Raw genomic sequence first — 22037 nt, 5'->3', positions numbered from 1 at the left:
CCATATTATACAAACATTAAGGGAAAATTCTGTGTTTATCTGAATTTGGGACTTAAAATTAAGATTTTAATGATTTCTATAAGCCTATTTTTATAGCCTAGGGGTGGCAATACAAAAATGGGTTCTATGATAGTCGGAACACTGTTTAATTTATTTTGTCATAACAGAGAGAAAACAATTTTATAATGATCCCTTTATAAAAAAGTGTCATCTATAAATATTAATTTGTCACCCACAGAAATAGGATAAGCGGGCGTCTTCGCGCAAACGTTCACGCAGACGTCACATTACATGCGTCATTGCGTCATCAACGTCCGCCATATTGAATAAGGAAATAAGAGTGGAGGAGGAGGAACGTCCCGGATGCATGTAAACATCCACGTCAACAGAAAGTATATTAATGAAACAGTTATAGAGGCACGGAGCAGCGTGAATATAGACATTACCTGTCGGATGTATAGTTAAAAGACTGTTAAACACACTGGTGTTTTTAGGCTTCTGCAAAACAATGACTTCGCTATCGCAGAGAAGCTCGGGCCTGGTGCAGAGACGGACCGAGGCCTCGCGTAACGCCGCCGCCGCGGATAAGGAGAAAATCCCCGGAGAGGATGAGGACGAGTCCCGCCGCGGAGAGGAGGAGGAAGAAGACCAGGGAGACTCTAAAGAAACACGGCTGACTTTGATGGAGGAGGTGTTGCTGCTCGGACTGAAGGATCGAGAGGTTCGATGTGACTTACGTGTCTTTGTTAGTCAAATGGTCGCCAGGAAGCGGATAGTTAACACGAGCACTAGATAAATCCTGTTAAACGACACAGATTAAGTGTCTTAAGAACAGCTGTTCTTGGAGACCTTCACCATTTAGCCTGCTAGGAGGGTCCTAGTCGTGCTTTTCGAGTAGAATATAGCTGAAAAGCATAGGTCTCTACGTGTTCTGTTGTAAATGTGAATTATGTAACTCTTTATAACTACACTGCACATGACAGTGGCAACATTATAGGCAATTCTTGTTGATGTCATATAAAATTCAGTCTGGACCATTTATGTATTTTCATGTGTGATATCTGCTGATGTTATTCGTAGAATAATAATTGAATAAGTCTTGCTCAGGGTTACACGTCATTCTGGAATGACTGCATATCGTCTGGTCTGAGAGGGTGTATGCTTATTGAGCTGGCCATCAGAGGACGCCTGCAGCTGGAGGCGTCTGGAATGAGGAGGAAAAGCCTTCTGTCCAGGAAGGTGTGTGGTTTTATTTTTTATTTTGTAAAAAATAATAATGCTATTTACGCTTTATCTTGACTCTTTATGCTTGGTTGTTCATCAGGTTTTGTGTAAATCTGATGCCCCCACTGGAGACATGTTGCTGGATGAGGCATTGAAACATATTAAAGAGACTCAACCTCCAGAGACAGTCCAGAGCTGGGTTGAGTTGTTAAGTGGTGAGTTGTGCATATATTTGATGTACAAGTATGTTACTCTAGTTACTTATTTTTAGGGGAAAGTTCACCACTCCGAACCCGTATGACGTGCTTGCTTCTGTGAAACACAAAGATATATTTTTAAATGTTTCATTGGGGTTTTGCCATACAATAAAAGTCAATGGGATTCAGTGTTTCAATCCCCTCTGACTTTTGTTGTTAATCAAAGAAAGTTGAAACATACTTCATAAACTTTTGGAATGACATGTAAATGATGACGACATTAAAAGAAAATTGCATTTAAGCCGGTGTGAAACATTTCAACCAATTTTACTTCTGTGATCTGATTAAATTTCATGAAAAAGAATATTTAAACGAAAAAAATGTAGTGTGGTTAGGGATGTAAAAAAAAAAAAACTCCCCTAACCGACAACCGGAACTCGTTGACCGATCACTAACCGTTAATCGATGCGTTTATTAAATTAGACCGGTTAAGTGTGTGTGGCCCATTAAAAATAACAAAATTTGTTTTCCAGGGTTTAGTTTTACATGTGCAAATAGCAGAATAAACAGCAGAACATGAGGATTCATCGTCACATCATGCACCTGCAGCGCTTCTGTGAACAGAGAAACAGGATAAAAGCATATTTATAAAAGGAATAAATACGCAAAATAGATTTCACTTAAATATTAACAGATAAAAAAAAAAACTGAGACAAGTAGTAGCCTATATGATGAGTCTCGGTTCATTTCTTGTGACACGCTCCAAAAACAAGGAAAGCGAGACGGCACAAAACACATCCTGTTTGTTTTGTTTAATTTACAAAAGCACAATGTTTTTTGTTTTTTGAGTGTACAGAAATAAATGTAAACAGTTTCTAATGATGTCTTACTCTTATCTGCATTATCATAAAGGGAGTTTAAGTTGTTTCCGCTTGAATTGTTGAAACCATTCAACCATTCGCCGGCTCCCCACACGCACACACAACACGTCAGCTCTTACAAACTTGACATAATAGTCAGTCATAATAACCTAAAAGTTACACTGCTCAGTTTGTTTGCCAAGCACATTTCTGCACATGTGAAGGATGTTGTATGTGGATATTGGAATTACAAAGCCTAGTTTACATAATTAATAGTTTAGCAAACGTTGCAAATATAGAAACATCTGGTTTTGTGCCAAATAAGAGGCAGTCTCAAAGAGACCAACACCGGTTCAGTTTCGCTTTAAATTAATATGGTTTGGCTTTGTTTATAGCTACTTTTATTGTTCATTCTTGTTCTTTTCTAAATACCGTTAAGTTTAAAGGATTTAATGTGGAGTGAGGGAAACTAGCTATATACCTATATCTATGTTTATAGTGTTTATAATGTTTGTAAACAGTACAAAATACAGTACTGGTATTTTGCATTAATTTAATGATTAAATGCAAATTATTTTACACTTTTTTTTTTCTTTTTCTTTTTTTTAAGCTACAATTTTATGTGTAAAGGTTTTTTTTAACAACCATACAGCAAGCGTTTTGAAAATATCTTGAAAAATTACTTTTACTTGATTTTATCTGCTGGGAATTAATTGGATTGTCAAAAGTGGGTGGTACATAATAGACTGAAGCCCAATGATTGGAGGTGTTGTAAAAATAAGAGGAATTTGTGGCACCATCCAAAACGAAAGATTACTTTAGAATTATTTTGATTTAGTGGGCTATTTTAGATGCCATGTTGACTTTAAGCTTTATTGCAAATAAGATTGTGTGCTTGATTCAAATATGCTACAAACATCAAAAAGTACTAGAAATGGATCATTCCAGTTCTAGTCAATTTCAAAGGCCCTTTTTGCATTCTTCAGGTGAAACTTGGAACCCGTTGAAGCTGCACTACCAGTTGCGAAATGTCCGAGAGCGTTTGGCTAAGAACTTGGTGGAGAAGGGCGTCCTCACCACGGAGAAGCAGAACTTCCTCCTTTTCGACATGACCACCCACCCGCTCACCAACAACAACATCAAACAGCGGCTGGTGCGCAAAGTCCAGGAGGCCGTCCTGGAGAAATGGGTCAACGAGCCCCAGCGGATGGATAAGCGTCTGCTGGCTCTGCTGTTCCTGGCACATTCCTCTGACGTCCTAGAGAACGCCTTCGCTCCTCTGCTGGACGACCAGTACGACCTGGCCATGAAGAGGGTGCGCCTGCTCCTGGATCTCGAGCCGGAGGCCGAGGCCGCCAAGTCGGGCGCCAACGAGCTGCTGTGGGCGGTGGTGGCCGCTTTCACCAAATGACCTTCCAGAGTAGAGAGAAAGGGACTCGACTTTGTGCTCATGGCATTGGACTCGGACCACTGGCCCCAAGCTTGGTTGATTCGGACTGATATTGGTGATGGTGATGATGGAAATACAATTTTTGAAGGAGATGATGATGACGACACTTGGAAAGGGACGGCTTTTTTCTCATTGTCACAGATCTGACTCTTACCTTCACAAAGGTGTTGCCCTGTCTACGTCTAATGGCCAATAGTTGCTACATGATTGCAATTCACTGTGAGGCTTCTTGTAGTTCATGCACTTAGATCATAAAGTTCATGTGAGGACGAAAATGAGCGCGTTGAAGGAGGTGTTTTGTAAAGGGTCTGTTTCCCTGTACTAAACTAGGCCGTGACTCTAATCCTAATCCAGATCCTGGTATAATTCTACAGTAATTTCAATCTCCATGTATCTTTGAGTAAGGAGCCACTACTTCCGAATACACGGGCTTGATGGTCCTTGTCGTGGCTTCATGAAAAGGTCCTGCTTCAGTTGCTTTTCCATATTCAGCAGGAAATGTTCCGTGAGCTTCTGACACCTCAATTGGGTCTTGATTGAATTAACAGAAAATAAACCTTTTCACATTTAAAAAGACTGAAACGCAAGCATCAGTTTTTCTCCGGTGCTTTAAAGGTAATATGACCCTTCTTCCTTGCAAGTCTTCTTTCCAGAAATCCACTCTTTCTGAATGCTCGAAGAATAAAATGTTCAAATGTGTGCTAATATTACTGGTTTTAATTCAAAGACGATTGCTGGCGATTCTCATCAGCCTGTGTATAAAGTGACTAAAACCTGATAGTGATTGTTCTTTTACTCACGGCCTTTTTGTTTAGCTGATCAGGAGATCCAGTTCATCTATTCAGCCCAACATTCACCGCTATATTAATTCAATCTCACGATGGGTTCTGTATTGTAATACACCACAGACAGGTCAAAGGAAGCATTGAACTCACGTAGATCCCAAGTCAAACATCTGGGTTTAAGTTGCCTCGTAACTTTCATCCATTTCATGCAAATGCAAGTCAAACACTAGTTTTGAAACACCGACATCAAGGAAGGCTTTCATTCCCGAGGCCTGTCCATAGTGATCACTGCATTGATGTAGCCGTCTCGTCTCATATGTATGGTTTCATTCATGTCATAACATCTCCTCTCGCTATGTTTCCAATTTTTATACTATGTTTTTAATCATTTTTATTTTGTTCCTTCCTTTAGCCGTTAGCACAATATTTGCCGGAGTCAATTGTCCTGTTTTTGGTGGTCTTCTGTCCTGAAAGAGGACTGGTAATGAGCGGGGTGGGGATGTGCCCTTCCAGTTAAAGAGGCCGGTGTTTGACATGTTTATTTTCTGTTAGTAAAAAAAATACGTAATGAGCTGTAAAAAATAGAGATGGTGTGAAATGGATGCCCTGATTTGTACATCTGCTTTTTATCATATAATAAAGGAATATCTTTAAGTGCCTGAAAGGGATATGAATATTAGCTGTCCTCGTTCTTTAAGTTGTGTACGTCGCGCTTAGTTTTAGTGCTGCGACTGTATGGTTCTGGTGTAATGATGCTGTCAAAACTGGTTTATTGAATGCCCTGAACTTGTACAGGGGATTACCATGTCATGAAGATACATACCAGAGCACACACGTAAGATCATAACCTCATGAATGCTTACTCTAGTCTAGAAGGTAAAGCACAGCAGTGTTTTTTCCCTCCAAACGCATCACGCAGTTCAGACAAGTTTAACCAGTTCAGTAAATGTGAATGTTGATTCAGAAACTGATCTGATGGTTTTGGTTCAGTATTACCTTTACTTTATTTAAACCAGTAAAAAAAAATCAAAGAACTGGTTTAGTCATTTTTTAAATTAAGTCATTTAGACATTCTTTCAGGAATCAAATGAACTCGAACACTGGTTGTGCGCAATGTTTTGATTCACTGTAAAGACCTGTTTCATAAAAGTCACTACTCTGGGGTGAGTTTCCCTAAAGCATCGTTAGCCAACTATCGTCTTGAGTTCTGTTGAAGGAAACCTGTGACCATAGTTGTCTTCGGGAAACGCACTCCTGGTCATGCTGTATGTTCTTGATTCATTATAAATGACCGGCTCATAAGAGTCATTTGTTCGTGAGCAGACTTTAATCACTGGTTGCTCTGTATATTTTTGATTCACTTTTAAAATGGCTCATACAAGTCGCCAAAACAATCTCAATTGGTAAGATTTACATTTTGGCGAATTGGTGGCTATTCATATGAATCTGTACGATCCCATTTGTATGTTTTTGTAAGATTTGCTATAGTCTATGCTCCAGTGACTGTTATGTTAAGGGGTGGAGCTTGCAGTTTACGTCGTAGTGCTGTCAAATCGATTCATCGCATCTAACAGATTGTTTACATAGTATGTGTGTATGTATTTATGTATATATTATATATGTTTCCGTGTGTGTACTGTATATACACACATTTATACATAGGCTACAGTATGTTTATGTAGACATGTACACACACAGACATATATAGGCTATACAATATATAAACATAATATATACACATATATTATGTAAACACAATTTTTATGTTAGGTGCGATTAATCGATTTGGCAGCACTAAAACTTCATTCAAAATCACCACCTCATTAAATAGGCATAGCTACATTTTCTGTGATTTAAAAAAAAAAAATCGTATAAAAAAATTGGAGGAACCAATCACACACATGCAAGCAGTTTATTTTGTAGTCTTTGTTATATTTGATCCGTTTCAGAGAACACCATAAAACATTAGTCAGAAACAGAAAGTAAACATTTCATTTGCTTATACAGGAAGTTGCTTAGCCTACTGTAGGTAGATGTTCACTGCTATCACGTGAAAAGTAACGTCATGTTACCTGTCAATTATAGATTTACATGTTACAAATAGCCTATATCAATAAAAAAATAGTTTTGTCAAAAAAGTTGAATAGCCTATTAGCTAAATATCAATGTTTCACAAGACAACCCGAAATTGTACGTTTACAAGTGCTTTATAAAATCTGTGCATTTCGTTATCTCCTGAACGTTTTATCACACACTGGGAATTATTCACCAAAGAATAAGCCATATACAATTGCAGGTCCTCAGAATAAAATATACAGTGCTTATAAGAAATATTTGGACACTTAAAACGATTACTGCATTAGATATAAAATATCAAGCAAGTGGCATTACTCAACCTTTTACACAGAAATACCTTTTCTGAGCCACTGGTTTTAATTGTTTTTTATTTATTTTTTATGGTCTCGAAGTCAGTTCCCCCCAGTATGAAAAAGGCTACACTTTTTTTTTTAAATCATTACTAGTCTTAAAAGCAAGGCTATAAATCAGGACATTCATTTCGCACTATCTTTACACATCGAGTATTGTTTACCAAATTCAGAATTGTTAGGAAAAGAAGTCCAGTTGTAAACGAGCTCTGCGATTCGACCCGATGAATAAAAACTCCTCCAGTTCAAAGTCAAACCCTCTCAGAGAAACAGTCAGGAGACAGATATGGTCTCAGAAAAGCACAGAAATGGTCCACGGTGTTTCGATGTCCTCGGGGCATCCTCTCCATGTCTTCGTCCCGGAAGTCCATTCCTGTTCAACTTTTTGGTGTTGTGGTTTTTGGGAAAACGACGTGCCTCGTCTTCAGAATTGAATCCTCTTCAGATGTCAGGTGTACGTTGGTTCGGATTCCTTCTTTTTTCAGGTTTTTCTGTCGTTCTGCATTCTCTGGAGTGCGATTATGAGCTCCAGTAACTTGTATTTCCAATCTAAGAGATCTCCAATTTTGCGCAACTGCTGCGCGCACTCGACAACCGCGGCTTGCTCTGTATGGGCTAGAAGTGAAACTCGTTACGTTTCAAGTTGTAATCATTGGTATTTTTAAAATAATACTTGTTTGAAACATATTGATTTACCTTTCTTTGCCATTTCTGACCGTGAGTTTGTTTTCAGCAGTGTGTTCAGACTCCGACTGGATGAATGATCAAGCGCTCGGTCCTCAAGAAGCGGCTGGGCTGCAGTGATGTCACTTCTCTGAATTATTGTTAGGAGCTGCGCTTAAATAGGCGAGTGACGCGTAAACAACAACGTGACCAATAATTCCAGTTGACGTGGTATTTGCATATAGCCTATGTCTCGTTTCCGTGTTTTCACATTGCATCTAATCTACCTGTTCTTCATCAGATGAAGGATGTCCCATTGAACTGATAAAATGACCACCTTATGCACAGCACTTACATAAGCAGTAGCCTACTGTACATTGTGTACATTGAGAGAATGATAACAGAGAAAGTAATTTCTACTGAATATGTATAGCCTCTAGCCTAGGCCTACTAGTTTTTTGTTTTGTTTTAGTTGTAGAAATCACCACTGAACCGCAATAACACGATAACATGACCTTATAAAGACTATAAATGGGGAAGTTTAAGAACAATGTTTAGGCTATTTACTAGCCTATTTTAAATGGTAACATGTTTAGATAGCATATAAGTTTATCATGTGTTAATGCATCACTTAATGTAGGCTATTAGTAAGTGAAATAAAAATAAACATTTTGCTAATTTAGATGTTATAGCTCAAAACGCAATAAAGAGGCCTAATTATCGAGACAGCTGAACTTTTACAGAATATGACTTTTAATATTATAATTAATATATTTTTAAAGTGTAATTTGTGTAAAATACTAAATAAACTGTTCTATTTTAAAATGTGTTCCGACAGTTTAGTTGAATAATTGAATAGCCAATGGCAAAGCATGCAGATATTCTTCTAAAACGTATTTATTGACTTATATATATTGCACATTTTTAATTGAAGATATGTCATATTGCAAGATTATGAATTCAAACTGAATGATTTAACTCAATTAGGTTTGAATTAATAGCAAATATATCTGAAATGTAGGCCTACATCAAACTCATGGAATTATTGAAGAAACCCCTGAAAAATAATAACGCTTTATAATACATTTTTTTTTAACTTTTTTACTTCAAAATGAAAACAATATTTTTACTCCAAAAATCTAAAAACATCCATCATTAACAAATAGATACCCAAACTTTGACATTTACCAAATACAATGTCATGGATCGTTAATTTTTAGACACAAAATTAGATAATTTAACCTCAAAAATGGTTTTGCTGTCAAAATCTATAGGCTAATGTAGATATAGGCTACAGATGAAAATTACATTTAGCCTATAGGGCTTTATAGCCTATAAACACATATACAACTCTCAAAATTTCCTAAATTTCGAACATCATGTGATTTAAATGTAGTTTCCCTCATGAGCAGAAAGAAATTCCATGACGAAACATTCCATCTTGTTTTAGTTTCACTTGTTCAGTCTTGCCTCTCTCCGCAGGAAGTCTCTCTTCTGGACGCTGATTGGTAGAGGTGGGCTGTCATTTACACAGGAGCGTAATTTGTGGGGGGTTGGGGGGGGGGGGAGATAACCCCCCAATATTTTAATCTATGCATTACAACCCCCCCCCCCCCCAATATTTATACCATGATCACATGAACCCCCCCCCCCCCCCCCCAATGTTCAAACCAAATCTACGCCCTTGCATTTACACTATCTTATCTTATTGTTATTCTGAAAAAAAGAGCTAACAAATAGTTCATTGTGTTCATTTCAGGAAGGTGGCAGTATTTGTTTTTCTAGGATCTCTTGCGTCATTATCACGTGACGTGTGATAACATTTAGCCTACGTTTTGAGGAATGAGAGAATCATAAAAACCTGTAGCCTATGCTTACTGTCACTTGATGCAAACCACCCCAATTAACAGTGGTGGAAAAAAATTAGGCCATCAGGTTTATTGGGTTTATTATCTCTAATTTTATTACATAAAAATAAAATAGTGCCTGTATAATTATTAACACGCCATTATTTTGTTTATGCTCTTATTATACCCTACTAAAATACTACAAAATGATTCCCCTGAGCACAAGATTGCTGTAAAATTAAGTAGTTCCACATCCGTCCACTGGGGGGAGCAGGGCAGGTGAGATGACGTCACACCAGTCAGCAACATCGATTAAAACCAATAAAATACATGTTTATTTATTTACTTATTTACATAATGTCTTCTGCACATAATGCATAATTCCATAGTATCATTGCTTGTTTACAAGTGAGCCATTATAACTGTAAAAGAAAGCTTTTATAAACATGGGACAGTGAGGACTAAACGTTTTCTTTAAAACAGAAGAGGGCCCAGAAAGAGCAGATATGGGCAAATAAAAGTAAAAGTAAAACACAGGCTAAAAGAACTGACACGAATCTGAGAAGCCTAATAATGAATGCGCGAAGACCAGCACCTGTCGTCCATAATAATCAGAAATAATACTAAAATTATAAAAAATGTCTAGAAAACGGACAGAGAAAGCTTACAAACTTCCTTCATTTCAACCATTTACTGTCATACACGCCATGCGCAGTTACAGGCGGACCAGCAGGTGGCGCTGTTTCATAACATATTTTCCCAGTCATCAATCCTTGTCAGAGCTGGAGGACAAAGGTGGCGGGAAGTTTTCACAAGCTATAATATTGAATAACTGAGAATCTGGACAAGACGGTAAATTGATACTTGATTTGCATTTTAGACCCAGGATTACATTTACATCTCGATACCAGCTCTATACACGCGTTAACAACAATCCTGCAGGGAAATCAAGTTTAAAGGGATAGTTCACACACACACACACACACACACACACACACACACACACACACACACACACACACACACACACACACACACACACTGACAAATCTGTCATTTACTCACCCTCATGTCTTTCCAAACCTGAATCATTCTGAATGCAGGTGGGGTCCGAACAACACTGGACCCCATTGACATTTCATTGAATGGAAAAAAAAACTTATTTTTTTAAATACCTTCTTTCGTGTAGCCTAAGGGGGAGTAATTTATGAGACAATTTTGTAGCTAATCCTGAACCAGCAGCAAACTAGCTACAATCTGGTCATACAATCTAAAGGTCAAGATGGGTTTTGTAACTTGGTAGCTGGGTAATGACAAATCTTCCACCAATAAATGCCGCTAACATGATCCAAAAGCAAATTTACCAGTTCATGAACTGATTTTTTTTTTTTCAACAGGTGGCCTAATGGATTAGCTCTTGTCAATGCACTGATATAATGATGCATGTTACTGTTGGATCTGACACCAGATGAACACCTGTCTGGAAGAAGTTGTGTGTTTGTCTGTGTGTGGCATAGTTGTTTTTGCAGTTGAGAGCTGCTTTACACCAACAGTATCCAACTGTTGAAAAGCAGCAAAAGGACCTTTTATAGCAGGTCTTTTCTCACGCTGCATCTGGGTGGTTTCTTTTACCATCAACTAATTATTGATCACTATTGCTTTTCAAAGTGTGTCATTAGTTGTGAACTATTAAGTTCTTGTTTCAAAGAACATGTCTGATGCCATTTGTATTGAAGTATAGACTGTTTGCCTCTTTTGGTACTTTAATACCGGGTTTGTCAACCTTTTCTGACTCTAAGCCAACCCTTCTTTTTTTTAACCATAAATTATTACTATAATAAGTATAAAAATATAATAAAAAGTACCTATATTTGGTTAACATTTGCATTACATTTTTAAGAATTCACTTATGCTCATCAAGACTGAATTAATTTGATACAAATACAGTAAAAAAAACTGTAATATTGTGAAATAGTATTTTCAATTTAAAATAACTGTTTTCTGTTTGAACATTTTCTAAATTGTAATTTATTCCTGTGATCAAAGCTGAACTTTCAGCATCATTACTCCAGTCTTCAGTGTCACATGATCTTTCAGAAATCAGTCTAATATGATGATTTGCTGCTCAATAAACATTTATCATTAAAACAAAAACAGTTGTGCCCCTTAATATTTTTTGTGGAAACTATGATAATAAAAAATAAAAAAATCAGGATACTTATCAGGATACTCAGTAGCATGAATGGAGGATGAATTAATTAATTAATTAATTTGATTAATAGTTCAAAAGAACAGCATTTATTTGAAAATAAACTCTCTCTCTCTCTCTCTCTCTCTCTCTCTCTCTCTCTCTCTCTCTCTCTCTCTCTCTCTCACACACACACACACACACACACACACACACACACACACACACACACACACACACACACACACACACACTGGTTTTAATGTTTCATGAGGACTTCCCATACATAGGCGCAATAATTTTTTTAAATTGTATAGTCTATATCCTCTTGCAAAATGTACTGGTACTATCCTTGTGGGGACATTTGGTACCCAAAACATAGGGAACACTACACACACACACACACACACACACACACACACACACACACACACACACTTTGTGCACATTCAGCTTGTCATTGTTTGTAGACAAGGTTGCATTCTAGTTTTGCCAGACAGGTAATGTTTCGCATTTAGGCCACATAATGTCGCTCAGCCTCATTTAATTTACTGCATACCATTTAAGATGTGGCTCTGTGGGCCTCTGTGATCAGGAGAGAGCTGTCCGCTCGGCTCGCCTGAATGCCTGCAGCTGATCCGGCTGTGGGCTCAGCTGATGACAGGGAAGTCATTTAGCTCCAGTGACAGGCCTGAGAGAGCGAGCGCTTGAGACTGCTCGAAAACCAGCGCTCACAAAGGAGAGAATAGATCTGCTCATGAAGGGACGCTTTGTGCATCAGGGAGGATGAGCCCTCCTGGTCTCACAGCCGTAGATCCGGTGCGATCGCATCATGCATACCGCCGACGTGCCTGTACAGCCCACTATATTCAGTCTTTAGTATCGCTTCTCATGCAGGAAGAACCTCAGGTGTCTGAAGACGCCGCTAATGCTGAAGGTGTTGATGATCTCTGGCCTGCTTCTGCAATTTGGAAACTCCTGGCGTACGTTCTCCGCGACCTCGGGTTCAATCATGAGCGCTGAGGAAGTGTGGCCTGCTTTGTCAGACAATCGGCAGAGCTGCAGATTCGAGCTAACAGTCCCTGAGGGGCCCGAAGACACAGCGAGGGTCCTGAACCTCGATGTGATGCTGTTGAAAGACAGGATTTCCCTGGACAGGAACCTTTCCCTCTTCTCTGGCCCTGTGACCCCGTCCTGTGCACTAGAGCCCCCCGTCCCACTGGAGGGAGTGCGGGAGGCATGAGCCAGGACAGGAAGCCACGAGTCTTCCACAAGCTCCTTGGGGGTCATCGCTAGTTTCCCTCCACTGTAGCCACACTTGAGCCGCCCTCTCGCCTCATTGTTCTGGCCCAGTAAAGCCACACACGTTTCCTCAAGAGTTATTTTTGCCTGACCTGCTACGTTGCCTTGATTTATAATGGTTTCTGTCTTGAATGGGTCTTTCCCTTTTTCTCTAAAGGTGAGGTCACTTTTACTGTTGCTCGGAGACAAAAAAAGTTCAGATTTCGCTCATGTTCTTGTTGGTCACGTGAACTCACCAACAGAAAAGTGACTGATTTGAACGTGACTTTTTTTGTGAGTTTTGTTTCATACATTGCTACATTATTGACAATAGACGGTTGACCTTTTTGCTATGGAGTTTCACTGAATTTGGCCACATCTTTAAGGATAATTTATTTGCTGGAGTTTCACGTGAGGGCAAAAAAGTACCCCACACAAATGTCACTTGTGCAGGTTGGTCACATGAATTTACTGCACTGTCCAGTGTCCACCAGAAAGCTGCTTGGCTTGAAAGTGACTTCTGTGTGAGCTGTGCTTTATACATCGCTACACTGTCTGACAATAGACAATGGTTCTATTTTTGCACGCCAAATTTAGCTGAAATTCGCTAATGTGATGATCGCACCTTTAGGGTGGAGCGGCACAATGGCCGCAATGCAAAACAGCATCTACTCATTGAGCAAGCATCTACTGCAATAGCTTAAGCTGTGCTACAATATCAACAGCACGTATGAATACTTAAGCATGGTCCAAAGTCAAACGGTGTTGTAATGCGTATTCATTGCAATCACTCATAGGTGTGGCAGTTTGCCTAGGTGTGGTTACAGTCTGTGGCCATTAGGAACATTTACATTTACACATTTATTGGCAGAGGCTTTTAATCAAAGGGACTTCTAATTAGTTATTCTACAGCGCAAACAGGAAGTGCCACATTCGAAGTGCTGCAATACAAATTTCTAAAGTTGTACAAGCTAGTACAAAGATGTACAGATGGACACTTAAAAGTGTATTAATGTCATTGCATTACATACAACACAACAAAACCGAGTATCCAATAAGTTATTATTTTTTATCCATCTTGTCCTATAGGTTATTTTTAGTGTACTCCACCATTTGAAGATCTGGGCCGATACGATTTTTAAAGTCTCTTATGGTCACCAAAAGCTGTGTTTATATAATCATAAATTCACTAATTTAAAATAACTGTTTTCTATTTAGTGGACAGCTGAATTTACAGCATCATTACGTCAGTCTTCAGTGTCACATGATCCTTCAGAAATCATTAAAATGATTTGATGCTCAAGAAACATTTCTTATTATTATCAATGTTGAATCCGTATTATCAATGCTGCTTAATTTTTTTTTTGGAAACATAATTTTTTTTCATGATTCTTTGATGAAAAGAAAGTTCAAAAGAACAGCATTTATTTGAAATAGAAATATTTTGTAACATTATAAATGTCTTTTCTGTCACTTTTAATTAATTTAATGTATTCTTGCTGAATAAAAGTATACATTTTTTTCAAAAAGAAAAATTAAATCTTACAGACCCCAAACTTTTGACCTCAATGGTGTTATTGTTCTTGAGCTTAGCTGTTATGATGATGACACATGGTTCAACCTTTACTAAACTGTGCTGAAAATGGTGTTATTTAATTCAGGTCAATCTGTCCAAAAGGCAAATTGAAAATTTTCCAGGTACTGTGGGGACATCAGAGCTGAACATTAAGAAGTCATGTTCATTTCTAATACTTATATCACTGACAACAGTAGTCCGGTCCGGTCATTTAAAAGTGAAGTTGCAGCCCTCAACTGATGTTGATGTTGTCATGTTGTGTTTTGGCCTGATGCGCCACCCTCCACCTATCTACCAATCACGAAGTCAGTAGTGTTTCGGCATCCGGGTTGCCAGCTCTGCTCTAGTCTTGCCATTGGAAGCTCCTTGTAGCAGCCGACGTTCCTGCTGGATCCTGCAGCCTATCTGGCAACCTCGAGTCAGGGGGAGGGGGAGGGGATACACCGCTCTACAGTAATTTGAAAGCGATTGCAGTACCAGTTTTGGCCACAATCTTACACACGGTTCCTTTAAAGAACCCACACACTACAGGATAATCAGGCCTTCCGACAATCCTAAAGTCCCGATTATCTTGATTCTATGGATGCAGGATCTATATGCAGCACGCCTTTATTGAACAAACAAAAAAACAAACAAAACAAAAACAGAACCAATATAGAATACAGATGAGGACAGACAACTAGACAGGACTAGCTAAACCAGGGGGCTGTTCCATAAAACAAGATTAGAATACAAGCTAGACTTATTTTGGTTAGTCAGACTTATTGTCAGTTGATTCTGTTTCATAAAGCAAACTTAAAATAGTTCAAACTCAGTTACCCTGGCAACTTATGCTGGGAAACTAGCCTGGTCCAGGGCAGGCTAACTGTCAGGCTAAGCCTCAGTTGTTACAGATCCTCTAACACTGACCAATAGGAACACAATTACTGACACGCTCTCACATCATTATTTGACTTTATTAACCACTATCAGTCCAAAAATAAATATACAGTAAAGAAAATCAACTTAAATAAGGCAATGATAAATTAGACAATATAGACCTACAAACATATATAGGCTATGTCGGGGTTTATATACATATATATCCTACAGGTTTTCTTTTCTCACTGGCTGAATGTTTTGTGATTTAATTAGATAGTTTTTCCACAAGTCAAAGTAAATCTTACTCAATAAATCTTATTTTTCCTTCTACTTTTTTCTTTTGTGATAATACCCACCAACACATAAAAACAATTAGAACAACAACCATTAAGTACATAGTTAGACACATTTACATATGAAAAAAATGGAAAAAATCAAACATTCACATATTTATATCAAACTCTTACAATGACACATAATTCATAATAAGTTATTAAATTAATATGATTTAAAATCAAATATTAAATAAGTAAATAAATAAAATAACAAATAACTAGAATTAAGGGAGGGAAGGTTATTTAGTTATAGGCTAATATGTATTCCTTTATTTTATGGAAAATTCTTTGATTTTAGAGTTGCACATATCTTTTCAAAATGTATACTTTTGCTCTTAATTTCATGTTATCCTCTCCATAATGCACTGTATAAACTAAATCTAACCAAACCTTCTAGCTTTCTCCCAAAAAAAAAAGATTGCTTTAAAAGCTGTAATTCTCAGCATTCTAATTAAATAAGTATAAGTCATCTTTTTTAAGTAGCTTAGGTCCTAAACCCAAAACTATATTTTGTATCTTTATTATATTTGGTTTCTTAAAAAAAAAAAAATTCCCTGAATTAGGCCTACTTCTGTTCAATTGTTTTATTATAAGTATAAAATTATTGTAATGAGATATAAGTTCACTGCAACTGATCCAACATCCTAAAGATAAATTATTATAATCAGAAGATATTTCTGGTGTTATAAAATATCGCATATAGCCTATTCATTTTCAAAGCAAAATGTATATTAGTCAGAATTATTGCGCTCCTATTTGGCGCGCATGCGCGCAGCAGCGCTCGTTCAATGTGAAGTTTACAGCAAAATTGAATTATTTGCACGACTTTCTAAGATTTTCAGATGGAGAATATTCCTGTGAAATGTAAGTTTTGCAAACACCATGCCTAAAACCGCACAAAATATATGCAGTTTGATGGTGGATCGATTTGATCTATGATCGACCTCCAGGACTGCTTAAGAAACGCGTGCACACGCAGTTATCTAGAGTAGATAAACCTGGATCAAATTAGTAGGATTGCCTGAACTTGAATTACCTTTTATGAAACCGCTTTAGCCCCAATTTATTTGTTAGGTTTATTCAAGTCGGGTTTTGGAGTTTAATCCCCGCTTTTCTTAACGTCTTTTATGGAACAGCCCCCAGGGCTTAAATACACAGGGACTTAGGCTATGTTTACATGGAAACGATCTGAAGAGAAAACGCAAAAGTGGCGTTGCGTTATCACTTTTTATTCTGCGTTTAGACGAGCGTTATGGGGGGGGGAAATCTGCGTGCATATGATGACGCAAAAGTGTGTTAAATTCGATGTAGTGTGCACTCCAGGCGGCTAGGTGGCAATGTGAAGCACTGAAAGTGAAAGAGACGCTGTTTTTCATGTTTAATACGGTAAAGCTGCTGCTTTAACCCTCTGTGCTCTTTGTGTGTCGCTCAAAGATGAGCGCAATTTTTTTTTGTCAATGAAATTAATGCTATATTATAGTTTGATAATGTTTTGATATTTTCCTGTACTGGGGTCCGTTCTTCGTACGTCGCTAACTCACTTAGCTGGATTTGATTGTTGGCGATTTGGCATGATCTTGGATTGTTTGGTTCTTCGACGCTCATCCTGGACTTGCTGTCATAGCAACAGGTGCGCAATCTTAAACCTGCTCGCGAGCAGGCTTATTTCATGTTAACAGGATTAGATCCCGGCTTTATAAGCGGAGGTGATCCGGGAAGTCCTTTAGCGCAGCGCGATAGCGTACTTTTTAGAGAGATATCGTTTTTCTCGTGACTCGTGAGTGTCATTTGTATCATTAATTTGTTGGAACAACACATTTAATCTCGGAGTCGGGCTTTAACAACAGCACAAACTGTGTGCATTTCCCTGAGATTCTTTGCGAGTGATACGGTGAACTTGGTGAAAAGTGCTGCCTGTCGTGCCATTCACAAAGTTTACCTCGCGCTCAAGCTTTTTTTTTTTTTTATGTTTTTTAATGTTTTTTTTTCAGACCCAAGGTTGTAAAGCAGATTATTTTTTTTTATTTTGCCAATGCATTTACATTATATTTTTTTAATGAAGATCATGCAATCATGACTTGGCCAATAAGTATGATTTACAGTAGCCTTTGTGTCAGGCTTCACTAGCGTGATTCACTAACGAGACTGTACACACGTTCCCATCAAGGCCTCAATGAAGAGGATTTTGTGAACAGTGTAAATGTGCAGGTAAGTTACTATTACAATTCTAAATGTATCATATTTGTAATATTATATGAAAAAAAAAAAAAGGAATGGAATCAAAAAGTATGCAGTTGACTGACTAAAATGTCTTGGTGGCACTATACCATATCAGTCACATAGTCACATGTAGCACATTATTTGAACATGGAAACGGAAAATATAAATATCAAGCACACTGTATATAGGCTACACGTATTCTGAGCCTAACATAACTATTTTTTTTCATTATGTAGTGATTACAACATGCTTGGAGACACAGGGGCTATACCTGCAGGCAGTATTTTATGACCCCATTCCCTGACCCACAACCCGGACAATGGAGCTCTAGCCAGGACAAGGGCACAGTTTTAAATTGACCATGGGCAACTAAAGGGAAAATTTCAGTGTCTGAAAAGTCTGAGGGTTGCACCTGACAAGGACTGTGACATTATTGTTACATGTGCCGTATTACACATCATTACACATCAGAAAGGAGAGGATCCCTGTGGTGGAGGTGCAGCCTGATGATGACCTCGGGCGGACCTAGTAGCAGAGCGGCACCATTTGTGGGACACCATTTTTAAAATTCACTAAATGTTTAATAAAAGTCAAGACAAATAAGCTTAGTTCCTTTTTTATTTCAATTATTCTTTGTAAAGAAAAGCCAGTGATCAAACAATCTTTTGCCTGCAATAAGATATATTATGCAAGGTCAGCAATAGTAGTGTGAAATAATATATTAGAAATTACTCTGAAGTTCCTTTGAAGCAACTCTATAGTGCCAGTTTTATTACATAGGAACGGATAGCACCCTGTCGTTATTTTGTGTGGGTGGGTGGTGGGGGGGGGGGGGGGGTGCTTTACTTTATGCTTTACTTTCATAAAGTAAAGCAATTCAGGCTTTAGACCAGCCATTTGGATAATCGGCCTACTTAATTTAATGCAGCAACAAATTATTTTACAGTGTACTAAGATAATTAAAAGCTCATTTACCAGTAATGAAGCTGTTGCTGCTACTGGTCCCTGCCGTGGGTCTAAGGAAGAGATGCCCCCCACAATAGGGTCAATTCATATTCAACCCAAGGGCCAGCCCTTCTGTCGGGGAGTAAGTGGACAAGTGGACAGTAAGCAGGACCACCACCTGTTTTTTATTAAAATTTGTATAGCCTTTTTCTTGGTTGCTGCACATGAACAACACATGCACATCATTTAACGGTGTATTTTTAAAAGAGACCAAGAACAGTATAAGTAGCTTAGTAAAGATTACCATTTTCACTTTTACTTGTTCCAATGTTCTAGTGGGTGGTGGCTCTGACATTACAATGAACAAAGTAATTATGAAATATAATTATAATACAAAAATGTATATAGGCTACTGTAACAAGTGATAGAAACATTTAACATGGTCCCCACTATTGAATTTAATTTGTTTGCTACTATTTGCCAGCCCCATCTCCTGGCTTTTACAGACTTTGATGTCTTCCCTGGCGTTTTCATTAAACATTAAAATTCCGCATAAACTTCGACTAGGCTACTATTTTTGCTCTGCTGCGGAGAAAAACTGTGCGTGCTCTTTGGCCACGGTGAGCCAATAGCAGTGTTGCTGATCAATGTTTCTACTATCGATACATATCCCTTTTTAAACCAGCGCATGCACGCGCAATTATCTCAGATAACTCAATCCAGCTATACTAATCATAACCGGCTGGTGTGTTCGAAAAACCCAATTAGCCAGATCATGATTAGGCCGATTATATCATCTTGGATGTCTCGTTTGATCTCGGATGTTTTAAGCAACGTACGAAGAACGGACCCCTGGCGCATGCCTGTGACGTAAACGCGTACGCGACGCCTTCACTGTCTAGCAGACTTTTGCGTTTTTACCGTTTTTACCCTTTAGACGGGAACGCGATGGTGGAGAGTTTAAGATTTCCACTTTGGAGGATGGTTTCACTTTTTTGCGGTTTTAAGCCCCAAAAACGCCGTCCCCATGTAAACGAAAGGCACATCCGATAAAATATTTTTACCTTTTCACCCGCGAGCGTTCCCGTGTAAACAGGGCCTAAATCAAGGAAACAAGACACAGCTTACATGACTAACAAGGCACAGGTGAACAGGATACTGAATCAAAGAGAGACACTGGGAAAACTGGATCACATTAACAGGCAAACATGGACATGTAGTATGAGGTTAGAAGGAATGAGTCAAAACAGGTATGATAGTATAGATGATTTTAATGCAAATGTAGTAGAAATAAGTGGGGTTTTGGTTTTCTGTGGACAAGACACAGGTTATTTGTTTCTCTAAGAAGCGCAATAATCCTGCAATACAAGTTACTCTTTATGGGCAATCAGTTAAGCAGGTTCAAAATATTAGGTTTTTAGGTGTGTGGATGGACCATAAGCTGACATTTGGAGATCATATACAGAAAAATGTTACCAAATGCAAGAAGGCAGTCAATGTTATGAGATGCCTGGTAGGAAGTGGTTGGGGTGCTAGTAAACTCTCTTAAACATATGTATATTGCCATAAATAGATCAACATTGGATTATGCATGCATTGTATTTAGTTCAGCTGCAAAATCTCACTTGCAAAAGCTTGATCTGGTCCAAACACAAGCCCTCCGTCTATAGTGGTGCATTCAAGACTTCTTCAATCCCAGCTCTCCAGGTGGAGGTTGGGGAGATGCCTTTATCTCTGAGGCGTCTTCAGCTTGCCATGGTATATTGAGTAAAGGGGCATAAGCAGGGTCATCCAAACAAACCTGTGTTGAACTCATGTTGGGAACATGGAATGAAACAATTCAACAGTTTTGGATGGGTGGGAAAGAGTCAAGCCGAGAAACTGGGACTAGTTAAATTAACCCCCAGCTGTACAGTGGCGTTACCTGCTATTCCTCCTTGGATGTTTCCATTGCCAGCTGTGGATCTTGAAATCGCAAAGATATCAAAACAATGCAAGGAATATGGTGGAATGAATGATTTGGTAAAACAATATTTAGGTCTCAAGTATAATAATAGTATTCAAATATTTAACGACGGCTCAAAAGATCCGAATACAGGGAAGACGGGAGCAGCAGTATATATACAACATTTTCAGAAATCAATATTAAAAAGAACATCAGACCATTTAGCAGTTTACACTGTGGAACATTTAGCTATTTTACTAGCACTCACGCGGATAGAGGAGGTTGGTCCTAGTCTGTATAGATTACAAAATCTTAATATTACAGTGTGTTTTATGTGGGTCCCATCTCATGTTGAAATAGAGTGTAATGAAGTAGTTGATCGTATGGCTAAAAAGACTCTTAGGCCGTGTGTCCAAAGTGTTTTTTTTCACACGGCTGGTGTGTTTTTTCAATTGTTTTCAATGGAAACGCCGCGTTTTTAGAACGCCAGGAGCGTAACGAGGCGCTGAGCGAGTATTTAACGCTCAAGCGCTGAGCGCTCTGCATTTTTTACAGGTCGCGGAGAGTTGAAGAATGTTCAACTTTGGGTAAAACTCATGACTGTCACTTTTTAGCCAACCGTCCAATCACAGTGGAGGAGGGGCAGGACTAATACCACACAGACAAACGGATATTCTGTATCATAGCAACGAAGCGTCTCAACTGAAGGAAAAACTGCGCTGCCAAACCGCTCTCAAGCGCCCACAGCTCGGCGTTTTCAGCAGAGCGCCTAGCGTTTTTAGTCAGCTGAAAATGCAGAGCTATGTGCGCTTGAGAGCGTTTTGGCAGCACAGTTTTTTTTCAGTTGAGACGCTTCGTTGCTATGATACAGAATATCCGTTGGTCCGTGTGGTGTTAGTCCCGCCCCTCCTCCACTGTGATTGGACGGTTGGCTAAAAAGTGACAGTCATGAGCGCTGCGTTTTACCCAAAGTTGAACATTCTTCAACTCTCCGCGACCTGTAAAAAACGCTGAGCGCTCAGCACTGCAGCGTGAAAAATATGCGGCGATCCCATTGAAAACAATTTTAAAAAACATGCCAGCTGCGTGAAAAAACGCTTTGGTGGACGCACAGCCTTAAGTCAGACCTGCAATGGACAGTTCCATTGATTAAAACGGAAATGGAAAGTGTCATTAAAACAGAAGTCAATAAGTTATGGCAAGGACAATGTGAAAAGCCCAAGTGACAACAAGG

At 38.6% G+C, this 22037-nt stretch overlaps 2 protein-coding genes across 2 annotated transcripts; one reads left to right on the top strand and one right to left on the bottom strand.

Annotated features, from left to right (window-relative positions):
- Nucleotides 1–242: 242 nt before the first annotated feature.
- Nucleotides 243–5415, top strand: golph3b (golgi phosphoprotein 3b). The gene is made up of 4 exons (XM_079599860.1): nucleotides 243–721; nucleotides 1108–1239; nucleotides 1325–1439; nucleotides 3268–5415. Exons 1-4 carry the CDS (start codon nucleotides 509–511, stop codon nucleotides 3690–3692), a joined length of 885 nt encoding a protein of 294 aa, XP_079455986.1. The 5' UTR covers nucleotides 243–508; the 3' UTR covers nucleotides 3693–5415.
- Nucleotides 5416–6420: 1005 nt separating this feature from the next.
- On the bottom strand, nucleotides 6421–7780 carry pmaip1 (phorbol-12-myristate-13-acetate-induced protein 1). Its single transcript, XM_079600464.1, has 2 exons — nucleotides 7639–7780; nucleotides 6421–7557 (listed from the first exon to the last, which is right to left on the bottom strand). Exons 1-2 carry the CDS (start codon nucleotides 7649–7651, stop codon nucleotides 7424–7426), a joined length of 147 nt encoding a protein of 48 aa, XP_079456590.1. The 5' UTR covers nucleotides 7652–7780; the 3' UTR covers nucleotides 6421–7423.
- Between the last annotated feature and the right edge of the window lie 14257 nt (nucleotides 7781–22037).

The sequence above is a fragment of the Phoxinus phoxinus genome (genome assembly GCF_949152265.1).
Source record: "Phoxinus phoxinus genome assembly, chromosome: 23".
Taxonomy (NCBI): Eukaryota; Metazoa; Chordata; class Actinopteri; order Cypriniformes; family Leuciscidae; genus Phoxinus; species Phoxinus phoxinus.
The sequence above is the reverse complement of the archived record's forward strand: the minus strand, read 5'-3'. Positions and strand labels throughout refer to the sequence as shown.

What these genes read in the sequence shown, in the direction of transcription:
- golph3b (XM_079599860.1), top strand. Translation starts at nt 509, where the DNA reads ATGACTTCGCTATCGCAGAGAAGCTCGGGCCTGGTGCAGAGACGGACC. An exon ending in TCGGACTGAAGGATCGAGAG is followed by an intron (nt 722 to 1,107) that starts GTTCGATGTGAC and finishes AGTCTTGCTCAG; the next exon opens with GGTTACACGTCATTCTGGAA. An exon ending in CTGGGTTGAGTTGTTAAGTG is followed by an intron (nt 1,440 to 3,267) that starts GTGAGTTGTGCA and finishes TGCATTCTTCAG; the next exon opens with GTGAAACTTGGAACCCGTTG.